At 44.6% G+C, this 14,155-nt stretch overlaps 1 gene segment (V, D, J or C); it reads right to left on the bottom strand.

Annotated features, from left to right (window-relative positions):
* Window positions 1-499: 499 nt before the first annotated feature.
* LOC135932173 (T cell receptor alpha variable 12-3-like) lies at window positions 500-1,153 on the bottom strand. The segment is given in 2 exon segments: window positions 500-556; window positions 869-1,153. Coding segments are annotated over 2 exon segments (342 nt in total).
* Between the last annotated feature and the right edge of the window lie 13,002 nt (window positions 1,154-14,155).

Genomic DNA, 14,155 nt, shown 5'->3' on the forward strand with positions numbered 1-14,155 from the left:
ACTCACATTAACAGACAGTCCAGAGATTTCTTGTTTCATTACTTTTCCTGATGATAAATGATAGATCAGGAACTCCGGTGGTTTTCCAGGATATTGTCGATACCAGAAGAAATAATCAGTGCCTTTAGCTTCTCTGGAGAATCTGTAGGACAGAGTCACTGTGCTTCCTTCTAAACGGGACTCTTCATCCTCGACTGGACTGAGTTCTTCACATCTGACTGCTAAAAGAAAAAAGTAATATACTTTATACTATGTCACAAAACATGAGTCATATTCATAAAACAGCAGAATAAAATGTGTTTGTTGTTTTCATGTGCAGGTTATAACACACCTGTGAGGAGAGTGATGATGAGCAGAGAAACTGTAGAAGAGTCCAGTGACAGCATGTTGGAGGAGATGTTTCTGATCTCTGATGAATATTTCAGTCTTGTCTCTTCTGTAGTTCAGTAACATCTCGGCTCCTCCCTGAATCTCTGAGTCTCCTCTTCGATCTTCATGTTCACGTCTCTGTTTCACTTCCTGCTGCTGAACAGAGCGACAGCAGCAGTCTGAATCCCTGTGAGGAGAGAGAACCATCAAACAAACTAAAGAGGTGCAGAGACACGTTAGAGATGGAAATCCACACAGTCATTTTCACAGCTGGCCTTATTGTACATGGATCTGTACAAGTCTTGATTTCAGACAAATGCTAGGATATCTGAAATATACAATATCATTAAATTTTGTTGTTGTTTCCAATTTGCTTGGTTGAAATCATTTTGGTTTCAACCAAGCAAACAGTGTGTGGCTCCCTCTAGTGGATGTTGTGGAGTATTCTGTTGTCTTTGCTCCAAAGGTTTTTGTACAGAGTTTTGGTGTTTCCTGTCACTGTGGGCTGCAGAGCACAGTAGTACACAGCAGAGTCTGTCACTGCAGCAGAGGAGATCTCCAGATCTACACGTTTCTCTGTTTTGTCAATGTGAGCTGAGAATCCCGACACAGCTCGATGAACTGATCCTCCCTCTGTGATGTAGAGCAGGAACTCTGGTCTGGATCTCTGGTATTGTCGGTACCACTGGATATTGTAGATAGAACCATCATATGTACAGGTCAGGTTGATGTTTCCTCCCTCTGCAACAGCTTCTTCAGCACGTTCCTGCTTTATGCTGTTCATGGAGCCCAAAGCTGCAAATGAATGATTCATGTCAGTCAGTCTTTTTCTTTCTTTGTGAGCATAATGAGATGAAGAAATCTGCTAATAATAACTCTGATCAAATCTTGTCACAATGAGACTTTTCTGTGTTCTAACACTTACCTATGCAGTGAGAGAAAAGTACAAACAGGTAAAGGAACATGTTTCAGGTGTTGAAGTCACACAGCAGATGAACAAAGTTCAGCAGAATGAAAAGACTAAGCAGCCTCTCTGCTGCACAGCCTTCTCCTCAACATCAGGCTGTAGTTCTGCAGAAAGAGACCATCTCATTGGCTGAGTTCAGCATCAGTGGGTGGAGCCAGAGAGAAACCTGTTTAGAGTCTTTATGAACAGCGAACCAACTTTCTGTGTTCAGTAGGGATCCGGACGATGGTCTCTGATGTCTGGGCTTTGGAAATCCTGGTGGTTTGTTTCAAAATATTCTTTAAATTAAAATAAGATCAGTAAGATTTTGAGGCTCAAGTGTAAAAAGGGCAATATTGCAAAAACATAAAGAAAAGCGACAGTCAAAAGAAAAACGTACAATATGTGAAATCCAGTAAAGAGTGAGTGTTCTGTGATACTCTGGGGGTATCACTATTACCCCATATTAATAAAAGTCAGGTTAATACAGCTAAAAAAAAATAATGACAAACAATTAAAAAGTTTTCATCTGAGAGTGTTCGCTGAGCTTTCACTGGCTCTGCTCAGGTCCCAACACGAGGCATTCATTTCACTTCAATAAGCTCACATTTGGACATTTCCCTTACAAAGCTGAATATGAAATCCTTCACATCCACTTCTGCTAACGCTTCTGACTCCCTCACTGCTGCAGAGCTGTCAGCAGCAAGTCCGGCAGGATTTAAACATTCCTGAATAATCAGTTTGCTCTGAACTACCAAAGTTTCCTCAGGAAGCCTCGCAGTGACAAACATTACTTGAATCACCCCGGGTTTATTAAAGCTCTCCTGATTCTAAGGGAATGAAAACTCACCTGAACAAATCTGTAAACTGTGAAAAATGAAAATGCTGCATCCTACAAACAAGCTCGTGATTATTATTATTATTATTATTATTATTATTATTATTATTATTATTATTATCATTATTGCTGTGGCTAAAATGTAGCTTGCATCACCAGTGTGTGAATGTGTGTGTGAATGGGTGGATGGCTGAACGTGTAAAGCGCTATACAAATACAGACAATTTAACATTTATTATTATTATTATTATTATTATTATTATTATTATATGATTTCATCATGGTTTATGACTGGCCCAGTCCTCCCCACAAGACTGACCAGGCTGTTGACCACAACCTGCTGGCCCACCTGGCTACATCAGCTAAGCCTAGTGTCAGACATGGTAACTCCAGCATCAACTTAAACATCCGCTCTCTCACCGGTGTCGGGGCATCTTGTCCAGGATATGCTCTCGGGCCATAAGTTGGATTTTCTTTGCAAGACGGAAACGTGGCAACAGCCCAATGATTTTGTTTCTCTCAATGACTCCACTCCATCTGAGTTTGTTTGCACCTGTCAAACTCGCAACTCGGGGAGGGGCGGGGGCAGTGTTGGAGAGTAACAGAGTACATGTACCACCGTTACGTATTTAAAATACAAAATATGAGTAACTGTATTCCGTTACAGTTACCGTTTAAAAAGGTGGTATTTAGAATACAGTTACTTTGTTGAAATAAATGGATTACACGGCGGTACTTTCCTGTTTCATATTGTCGCGGGTCAGGACTGTTTGGGTTTGTTTGACAGCTACGCTCTGTTGTTCCAGGCGGCAGCGTTACGGTTGCCATGGTTACAGGGCGACACGCTCTCTCTGAGACTGTGTGTTTCCTGGGTGAGAGAGCGCCTTTTTGTTGTTGTTGTTGTTGTTGTTGTTGTTGTTGTTGTTGTTGTTGTGCAGAATACTACAGGCATAGCTCTAAAGAATGTAGCATCATGGGCAGTGTAGTCCGTGCTGCAGGGAGAATCAACATCCCCGAGCATCTCTCCTGGACCCTTCACACAGACACTGCTATCAGGAAAGCTCACCAGCGGCTCTACTTCCTGAGGAGGCTGAGGAAGTTTCTACAATTTTACAAATTTCTACAGGTGTGCGATCGAGAGCTTGCTGACGAGCTGCATTACAGTTTGGTACGAAGCTGCTCTGCCAGCTTCCTTCCAAGATTTCCTTCATCTATTCACAAGTGTGTACATATCTATCTATCTATCTATCTATCTATCTATCTATCTATCTATCATTTTTATTTATTTATCTTGTTGATTTTTTTCTTTTTACTCTATTTTATAAACATTTTGTTCTTACTATTTTTTACTTACTATACTGCTGAGTGACTGTCTGCTGCTCGTCAAAAACATTTCATTGCAATGTTGACCCTGTGCTAACTTGCATATGACAAATAAAACTAAAGGTCATATCTTGGATTTGGTCTGTTGTTGTGGTGTTAGCCCTCTCCTTTGTAAAGCCACATTGTTTCCCCAGTCTGATCATATGTTTATTTCTTTTATTGCAAACATTAACGCTTCCAAAACCCATACTTCTCATAATATCCCTTTCAGGAAAATAATAACCTTCTTAACATATTTGCTCCCCTTAAACATTGAACTGTTTCATTTTCCCGTTCAGCACCATGGTTTACCACCGACCTGTGTCATCTTAAAGCTCATTGTTTCGGCCAAATCCAATTACTACTCTGGTTTAATCAGTTCTAATGAAGGTAACTCTCTTTTCATTGTTCAGTAAAATTACAAAAACCCCTCCCACGTGTATTCTCCTGACTTTTCTAATTCTCTTATCTCTTTTTTCACCCGTAAAATCTCAGCTATCCACCGTCAACTTAACTCTGCAGGAGCTTCGGACTCTGAAGCAGACTTCCTGTTTCCCCACCGTCTTCCTGTCAATTATTTTAAGTTTTACTCTTCCCTCCATAACTGACGTATGTAATCTTATTAAAAAATCTAAATAATCCACCTGTCAACTTGACCCTCTTCCCACTGTGTTAGTCAAAGCCTGTCTTCCCTCGTTAGCTCCTCTCATAACCAGTATTATTCATTCCTCCCTGGAATCGTTCCTTCATCTCTGAAAAAGGCTTCTGTTATTCCAACTGTCAAAAAGTCTGGTGCAGATCCCAATAACTTTGGGGGTCAGAGAGGTAGCTGTGAATATTTTTGGTTTACATTGAGTGAAACCTGGAATTAAGGTGTTTTTATTTCTTTACTTTATTATTTAATATTTGACAAAACTTATGATTACGAATGAAAAGTTGATTCTATAAGTTGTGACAATAAACCTTAATTCCTGGATGTAAAACCCTAAGTTTTATAATTAATTTTCATTTCTTTAAATCAGAGAGATTTTCATTCCTACTGTCACCAAAGCACCTTGAAGGAACTGCTGTTGTGATTTGGTGCTGTGTGAATAAAACTGGATTTAACTGAATTGTTATTGTGGTTTTTATTATTTCTTTATGTCTGAACGTTCCTACAGTTGGTTTGTGGTTGATGTGGATTTGCTGCTCATGTGAATCCTCCCACAGTGTTTCATTAGCAGCTGTAACCACAGTGACTCTGATAAAACAGGAATTAGCAGAATCCATCTGATATGAAGCTGTGCTTTGAATACCACTTCCCTCCTCTTTGAAGAGTAGTCAGATATCTGTGTTCAGGTTTTTGTACAGCCTCTTCTACACTTTGTATCACTGTGTTTCTAGAGCACAGTAGTAGAGAGCTGTGTCTGCCAGGGTTAGGGCATTTATGGTCAGTTTAGTTGATCGATCTGATGTTTCTGATCCATATCGTTTATCAGGAATATATTCATAACCACTGTTGTCTTTTGCTCCTTTCCAGAGTATAAACTGAGGAGCCTGAAGGTCAGAATGATGTCTGTACCAGTAAAGGTAAGGATCACTATCACTTGTCTGATATTTACATGTGAGTGTGACAGATTCTCCTTCTGTTTCAGTGACTTCAGTTTGTTGAGGAGTGATTGAGTCTCCAGCTGTTAGTCCTGGAAAAAGAAAGAAGAAAAGTAGTGAAATGCAGTCTGTATATCTGCTTAATGCAGCAGCTTCAACTAAACTTTAATCCCTGTTCTTAAACTCACCTATAATGTGAGATAGAAGCAAAAAGAGGTGCAGCAACATGTCTTTGGAGTTATTAAAGCCAGACAGACAGCACATGAACAATGTTCTTCCACTGCAGCACAATGACCAACAAATAATGTCATTGGATGAGCTCAACTTTAGTGGGCAGGGCCAGTTTAATAGCTCAGCCAATCAAATAGTTAATGAGCTGTTAGCTGTTAGCATGCGTCCGTACTACCTGCCCCGGGAATTCTCGCATGTTATCGCGATAACAGCGTATGTTCCCCCCTCGGCCAACGCGGATGCAGCCTGTGACACTCTCCACTCAGTGGTCAGCAGACTGCAAATACAATCTCCGAGAGCCCTCCTCATAATATCAGGGGACTTCAATCATGCCTCACTGGACTCCACACTGCCCACCTTCACCCAGTATGTGACCTGCCCAACCAGAGACAATAAAACACTGGACTTACTGTATGCCAATGCTGAAGAGGCATACAGTTCATCACCTCTCCTTCCCCTGGGCAGATCTGATCACAACCTGGTGCACCTTGTCCCTGTGTATGAGCCCTTAGTGCGCAGGGAGCCACCAGCCACCTGCACAGTACAGAGATGGTCGGAGGAGAGCGAGGAGGCTCTTAAGGATTGTTTTGAGTCGACTGTGTGGGAGGTGATCTGTGACGACCACGGAGAGGACATCGACAGCCTTACTACATGCATTACTGACTATATTAATTTCTGTGTGGATAACACCGTACCTACCAGGACTGTACGGTGTTTCTCCAACAACAAACCTTGGATTACCCCAGAAATTAAAGCTGTCCTCAAGCAGAAGAGGAGGGCCTTCAAATCCAGAGACAAAGAGGAGTTGAAAAGGGTGCAGAGAGAGTTGAGGGGACTGATAAGGAATGGGAAGGACAGCTACAGGCAGAAGATGGAGAACCAGCTTCAGCAAAATAACGTTGGTGAAGTCTGGAGAGGCCTCAGAACCATCTCAGGCCACAAACATCAGAACTCTCTGCCTGGGAGGGATGTGAGGTGGGCAAATGAACTGAATCATTTCTTCAACAGATTTGATTCAGCCATGAGGCAGTCTCCAACATCGGCTGCAGACTCACCCACCCCCACTGCTGCTGTTCCACCTCTGACACCTCAGACACTTCACACCTCCTCTATTCACCCTGCTCACTCCTCCCCACCCCCAACAACAGCATCCAATACACACTCAACACAAGGCTCCAGCCTGTCTCTCTCAACCACCCAGGTTAGGAGGGAACTGAGGAGGATTAAAGCCAAGAAGGCAGCGGGTCCAGATGGCATCAGTTCGAGGGTCGTCAGGTCCTGCGCGGACCAACTGTGTGGGGTGATGGAGCACCTCTTCAACCTGAGCCTGAGGCTGGGAAGAGTCCCACAGCTCTGGAAAACCTCCTGTGTTGTACCAGTGCCAAAGACTTCACGCCCCAAGGACCTCAACAGCTACAGGCCGGTGGCTCTGACATCCCACCTGATGAAGACCCTGGAGCGGCTGGTCCTGGCTCAGCTTCGGCGCCTTGTGAGCTCATCACTGGATCCACTTCAGTTTGCCTACCAGCCTGGCATTGGAGCGGATGATGCCGTCATTCACCTCCTACATCGTTCCCTCGCTCACCTGGAGACCGCTGGAAGCACTGTGAGAATCATATTCTTTGATTTCTCCAGTGCCTTCAACACTATTCTTCCCTCGGTTCTGAAGGACAAGCTGGAGAACTCTGGAGTGGACCATCACCTCACTACCTGGATTTTGGACTACCTCACCGACCGACCACAGTATGTGAGAACTCAGGGCTGTGTGTCGGACAGGGTCGTCTGCAGTACGGGGGCCCCACAGGGAACGGTTCTGGCTCCGTTCCTCTTCACCATCTACACTGCAGACTTCTCCCACAACTCCACCCAGTGCTTCCTGCAGAAGTTCTCTGATGACTCTGCAATAGTCGGCCTCATCACTGATGGGGACGACAAGGAGTACAGAGGACTGACTCAGGACTTTGTGGACTGGTGCCAGCTGAACTACCTCCAGATCAATGCCAGTAAAACCAAGGAGCTGGTGGTAGACTTCCGCAGGCACAAACATCCTCCAATGCAACCACTGAACATCCAAGGTATGGACATCGAGGCTGTGGACAGCTACAGGTACCTTGGTGTTCATCTGAACAGCAAACTGGACTGGACTCATAACTCAGACGCCCTCTACAGGAAAGGGCAGAGCAGACTGTACCTGCTGCAGAGACTCAGGTTGTTTGGAGTGGAGGGCCCACTCCTGAAGACCTTCTATGACTCTGTGGTGGCCTCAGCCATCTTTTACAGTGTGGTCTGCTGGGGCGGCAACATCTCTGCTGGGGACAGGAAGAGACTGAACAGGCTGATCCGAAGGGCCAGCTCTGTTCTAGACCCTTCGCAGGTCTTTCCTCCCCATTGCTGTCAGACTCCACAACAAAGACTTTAACTGATCAAACACACACATCCACACATGTGCAATAACCAGTGGCGGTCCTAGCCTGTTTGGCGCCCTGGGCGAACACTCCCTCTGGCGCCCCCCCCACACACACACACATGAAGAGAGAGAGAGTAAACGGCTACTAAACAGACATCATAATTCGTCATACAATGAGAACAGGACAAATCAACAATCAACAATGACTAATTAATATTAAAATCTGTAACATAATGTATTGTTTGGAGTTTAGTCTGTTACTGTTGCTATTTTTACCATTTCTTCTTGGAGGAACTGTAACCCACATAATTTCCTTAGGGATTAAGAAAGTATTCTGATTCTTAATGTTTTAGGATACATGACCTGCCATTATCCAATGACACATCTGCTTACCTGTATCGTTTGCTCGTTTCTCCTTGTAGGAGCCATAATTAAATGTATTGAATTTTAATGATCACTGGGTTTTCATTTGTTTAGTTGCTATGGTGATGTGTAACGGGAGTCACGTGGGTGCTAGCGGTGACATTAAGAGGGCGTTGTCAGTCTGTCTTTCACTGGTTTGAGTTTGACAGAGAGGAGGGCTGGGTAGCCGTAGTTTTTGTTGACCGCAGCACAACGAGTTTCCCCTTGTTGCATTAGAGCTGTGATGTTTTAAGAGTTTGAATCGCGAGCCGATCACATTGCTCTGTAAACTTTTCAAGCACTTTAATAAACAAGCAAGCAATTCCACCTCTCGCATTATTGCGTACAGTTGACAGCGCGTCAGGCAAATAGGCAGGCTCAATCCCCGCCCTCTAGCGACTGTGGAAGTCGCTACACTCCTCCTCTTCTTTTCTCTTTTTTTTAAACTTTAAAAATGGGTTGTGTGAGACTTTAAATCAACAAAATATAAAATATACATTTTAAATAGTTATTGATCCCTTTACCCCTGGTCCTAAAGTGTATATTTATTTTCTTACTCTTCTTATATTTATTGTTTGTTTACTTGCACTGCTGTAACTGGAGCCTCGTCGTCTCGTCTCTCTATATACTAGACTGTATGTAGCGGAGATGACAATAAAGTTTACTTTGACTTCAGCAGCGCGCAGGCGCACCGAGGGCTCTCGCGCTCACATTTCGCGTATAGAATTTTGAAAAAACATCGGTGCAAATTATAAGTCTGTATCATGATGTCTGGTGTTTTCGTGTTGTTGGTTTGTTTTTATTTTGTTTTATTTTGCGAGTTGGTTATTAGATGCTGCTCCAGCCACCCAGAGAATCCCCCGCCGCCCCGCCCTCTCCTCCCTGTGCCGCAAGCAGCAGGCGCACCTCGCAAACGGAGGGCGCCCTTACTCCCAGCAAATGGGCGATAGAAAACCGATCGGTGCCTATGCCATTCCCAATATGCGCTGGCATGATGTCGGGGCAGCATGAGTTACAAGCATTTTTTTTTTTTTGCCGATGCCCGTGATGCCGCCCCCCACCACGATGCCGCCCCGGGCAACCGCCCGTGTCGCCCGTATCTAGAACCGCTACTGGCAATAACACTAAGTGCAATAATCTTTCTGGCATCGTTGTATTTTTCACTCTGTTGTATAAAGTATCTGTATTCTATTTTTATCCTATTGTATATTTTATTCTATTTATTCTACTGTATATAGTATTTTATTTTATTCTATTCTGTACAGTTGTGTACAGTATTTTATTCCTATTGTATTCTAACTTTTGCACTGTCCACTTCCTGCTGTGACAAAACAAATTTCGCACGTGTGGGACTAATAAAGCTTATCTTATCTTATCTTAGTTGCTTGGTTAACATGTATTTATTCAGTTCTCATGTTCATTCAAATGTCTGTAACGAGTGCTTTGAACTATAAACTTGTGTTTTATTACATCCAAATCAAAATTTGGTTCACATTTGCATTTTTCCAGGAACGAGGTTATGAGTTGCACTGATGTTTTATTTTGCTAAACTCTTGAGAGGGGATTGTATCCAAAAGAAGGAGAGAAGTTTAACAGTGTGTGGCTCCCTCTAGTGGATGTTGTGGAGTATTCTGTTGTCTTTGCTCCAAAGGTTTTTTGTACAGAGTTTTGGTGTTTCCTGTCACTGTGGGCTGCAGAGCACAGTAGTACACAGCAGAGTCAGACAGCTGAAGCTTCTGGATCTTCAGAGGAACTGACTTTTGTGTTTTGTCGACTTCGGCATCAAATCTGTCCTTTGGAAACTCCTGAGCGTTATTTGCTGTTCCAGAAGTGCCACGCTGTAAAACATACTTTGGAAAGTTGTTTATTTCTTGTTTGTACCAGATCAGTATAGGATTTGTGGAGATGGTCTCAAATCTACATCCAAGTGTAACTGTGTCTCCTTCAGCAGCAATGACATCTCCTTGTTCCTGGATCACTTTGTCTTCTCCTTTACACTCTGAGGAAGAACAGAACATGCAGAGGAAGAGATGGATCAATAAACATGATTGAAGTTATTGAAAAGTGACACAGTGTAAAATGATTAAATCTCCTCTTTCTGTCCTTGTTGTGAATCGTGTGCAGAGGAAACATGTTGATGCTTGTATCTTACCAAAGAAAAGAGCAGCAAGAATAATCCACAGCCAATGTTCCATCTGTACAACAAGGTTTAAATCAACAGGAGAAACTAGCTGATGTTCAACATTCAGTCTGAGAATTGTTCTCTTCACAGCAGCACTTATTATTGACACAATGGTTGAACACAGTGCAGAAGGAGAGCACCGCCTACTGGATGATGTCGCCCTCTACTGGGGCTCAGAAATGACAATATTTACCCCCTCAAAAAATAAAGATTGCGTCGGATCTGTGACCCAGTGTTCATGTGTTTTGGGGTTTTTCTACATTTCTTTGATTTAGCGTAATTTGTACTTTTCTGGTTTTCTGCTTATTTTTTTGTGACAAAGTGGGTGAGAACACAATTTGTCCATATTCTTAGTTAACATTCTTGTTTTGATTTAGCCATATCTCATATGTACTCTGCAATAGGCAAACCTCTACTATCCCGGGTTTGTTTATGTTTTGCACTTTTACAGATTATGTAACATAACATCTTGGTTTAAATCAATTCCTAATTTTAACAACTGTACTGTACTCTGCTTTGGTAACTATTGTCCATGATGTAAATATGTAAAAATTGTGTTTCTGTTCTGTTTGTATATGTGTGTTTTTATTGCTGCTGATACAACCAAATTTCCCCTTGTGAGACAATTAAAGGATTATTCAATTCTATTCTAAGTTTCTTAAGTTAACATGTTATTTATTTTAACTGTTAATTTTTCTTGTTTAAACTCACCTTACCTACCTGCGTTCCAGGAACAAAAGGAGGGAATATAGTTTTACTTCCTGTATTTATAGCTTCCTTTTTTTTTTTTTTTTTAGCCTGTCCCGTTTGGATCTTTTGCCATTAGAATTATTGTCTAAAGGCGAAGAAAGATGCCCAATGGATTTACTTTACCAAATGGACCATCCCAGCCTTGCCGTAATGGTCCATTTGATTCACCTTTAATTGTTTATTTTATTTTTACTTGTTGTATGCGGGACAGACTTTACTGGGGGAAAGAAAGGGGAGAAAGAAAGAGGGAAAGAAAAACAGCTGGGAAGAAGGACGGGGAAAAGGGCAAAAAAACAAAAACCAACAGAATAAGCAGACAAAAAAAATACATATTGACCACCTGGATCACCTGTTGAGAAAGAAAAAAGAAAACAAGCAGAAGAAAACAAGAGTAATAGAATAAACAACATCACAATGATATATGGGAATATGGCAGTAAATATTAATTGTTAAACATTGTTGTGCAGCACGTAAGATTGACAGCGCACAGTGTGCTTTGAGGTAGGAGCCAAAAAGGGTGTAGTTTGTGTGTGTGATCACCCGTGTGTACACCTGTGGACATGGACGCGCTTGATTTTTTTTTTAAAAGGTTCCTTCATGTAATGATCTGCTAGAGGGTGTGGGGGGCCACTGCCCCGTCCTCCAGGGCATGAAGCAGGTGTGGAGGAGATCAAAACTCCAGACATCCAGAGGCCCCCAGAACACAAGAGACCAAGGAAGACCAACAGAGGGGCAGCCGCGCCACTGTCCCAGAAAGAGCTGAGGAGAGTCCCAGATGAGGGGTCACTCAGCAGCCGCGGAGCAGAGGCCAGGGGGGGTTGCGGTGACGTGCCCGTGGGCTCCGCCGGCAGCCGGCTGCGCTAGAGTGACCGAGCCCCAGGCCGAGAGGCCGAGGGCACCCCACCTCCAAAGTGGCCCGAGCGAGCCCCAGGCTCCAGGCCCCGATAAGCAGCCACCAAGGAGTGAGCCAGTGTGTACCTGGACGCCCATCCCCGGACACAAAGAACCACCAACGCACCGATGTCTGGGGGCGTCCGCCACCGGCACGGGAAGTAGTGGGGGGAGATAGGCCTCCAAACCTTGGAGGACCTGAGATGTCCCCAGAGAGGTGGCGTCTGATACCCAACCTGACATATAGACACAGACATACAGGCACACACAAATACAAACATCCATTCCCACCCTCATGCTCTCAATTGCAATTACTCCACACTCAACCAACGTGGAGACAGACATAAAGAGACACTGTACACACAATCACACTCCCCAAGCATACTCTAAGCCCCGGGTCTAGGTACCCTTGCCCCTGGAGGGGGAAACTGCACCCAGACCCAGGTGGTGTTACCCTTTTCCCTGCGGTGGAGAGAAGCAGACCGCCCCGACTCCGCAGCAGCAGGGAGGCCCCACATTCCAGACCCCAGTCGGACGGCCAACTCCTCCTCCTAGCCCCCCCGCTCCAACAGGCCGCAGAGACCGGGGGTGTGAGAAGACTCCAAACCTCCCTCCACCCGCTCATATGTAGTGTTGATGCATGTGTGTTCTAAGGTGCATTTAAAACCCAGGAGGGCATGTAGCTACCTGCCAGAGCAGCAGGTAAGTGCATAGCCCCTCCTGCTAGCCCTCAATGTCTACGTGTATTTAAAATTGAGAGGTGGGCAACGACGCCAGGGGTGAGGTGTACACCCTGATGGTAATTTGGATTCCGTGTAGCGTGCCCACCCCCAGGATCCTATATGTATGTGTAATGAGAGTGTGAGTAATGTGAATGTCTAAGTTGTGAGATAAAATTGAGGCACAGGCAGCCAGAAGGGGACAGAGGGGGGATGCCTCCTCTGCACCCTGGTGACACACCCCTACCCCAAGGCCCTGCATGTGTGGGTGATTGTGGTGGAGCGGGAAGAGGGAGGCAGCTGGAGATGGGGAGCGAAGGAAGGGAGGGGCAAGTGACCCCTCCCTGGGGCCAGCTCCCCCGCTGACCCCAGTAGGCACCCCCATACTCCGCAACCCGCCAGGGAAAGGGGGCCCAGGCCCATCCGGACCGGGGCCCAGTGCAGCAGCGCCGCCCGGCCCCACAGAGCGCGGGACAGTCCACCCGACCCCACCACAGAGAAAACTGCACCCACCCCATCATCCACTCATCTTCCAGACTACACAAGACAATAGACGCCCAGGCTGAGATCTTCCTCCACCTCTCCTGTATCTCCCCCTCCTGCAGAGAGAATTCCTGAGGAGAGGAAAGCTCCTGCAAGATGTGACTTCCTCCCCCACCACTATTTATAGCTTCCTGAGTAATCGGAGGTCACAGGAAGAGGGCTTTGGAGCGTGATGTCACGGGAGCGGGGCCACGCCCCCTCCCGCCATGACAGTAGGCCAAAGAAAGCACACGGAAGCGTCAGCTATGGTTCGTACGTGCTGTGTTGCAATGTTAGATCACACGATAGGGAAGGCAAGAAGCTGGAAAATGGGCTCTCTTTTCATCGTTTCCCCTCCTGGAGGCAATAGGAGGGATCTCATGTATCCGATATTACTAAACGAAGACGTCAGGCTTGGATTGCAGCGGTCAGACGAGCGGATATCGAGTTCTCTGCCATCCCCAATTTTTTGTTGGTTTGCTCGCAGCATTTTCTTTCCGGTGAGTTCTAAATAAATTCATATCTCTCTTAATAGGCTTTTAGTGTTATTTTGAATGCTCTGAGGTCATAGATAATTAGATAAAACATCCTAATGTGTGATGCTGCAGAACCACGTCATGTTGACGGAGTAGCGTATTATTTGGCATTATTGCAGGCAAACCAGCATATGAAATATGAAACAGAAACGAAAAGTATGTTTATTTTTTTTATTCAAGATCTGTTCACATGTACTTAGCAAGTACATACACATGAAATGCAAACTATCTACATGGCAACGCACAGCTGGCAACCTCTGGCTGTATCTTGGTCATATGGTCAACGTACTCACAACGTGGAGGCTTAAAAACGGCCAAATCTTGTACCCAACCGTTCGTGAATTAGATGTGCGCCTCCAGGAATTTATAATTCCGAAAATGATTCGCTGTGTATGCCCTGACTCCACAGACAA

This window comes from Pelmatolapia mariae, linkage group LG18, assembly GCF_036321145.2.
Source record: "Pelmatolapia mariae isolate MD_Pm_ZW linkage group LG18, Pm_UMD_F_2, whole genome shotgun sequence".
Lineage (NCBI taxonomy): Eukaryota > Metazoa > Chordata > Actinopteri > Cichliformes > Cichlidae > Pelmatolapia > Pelmatolapia mariae.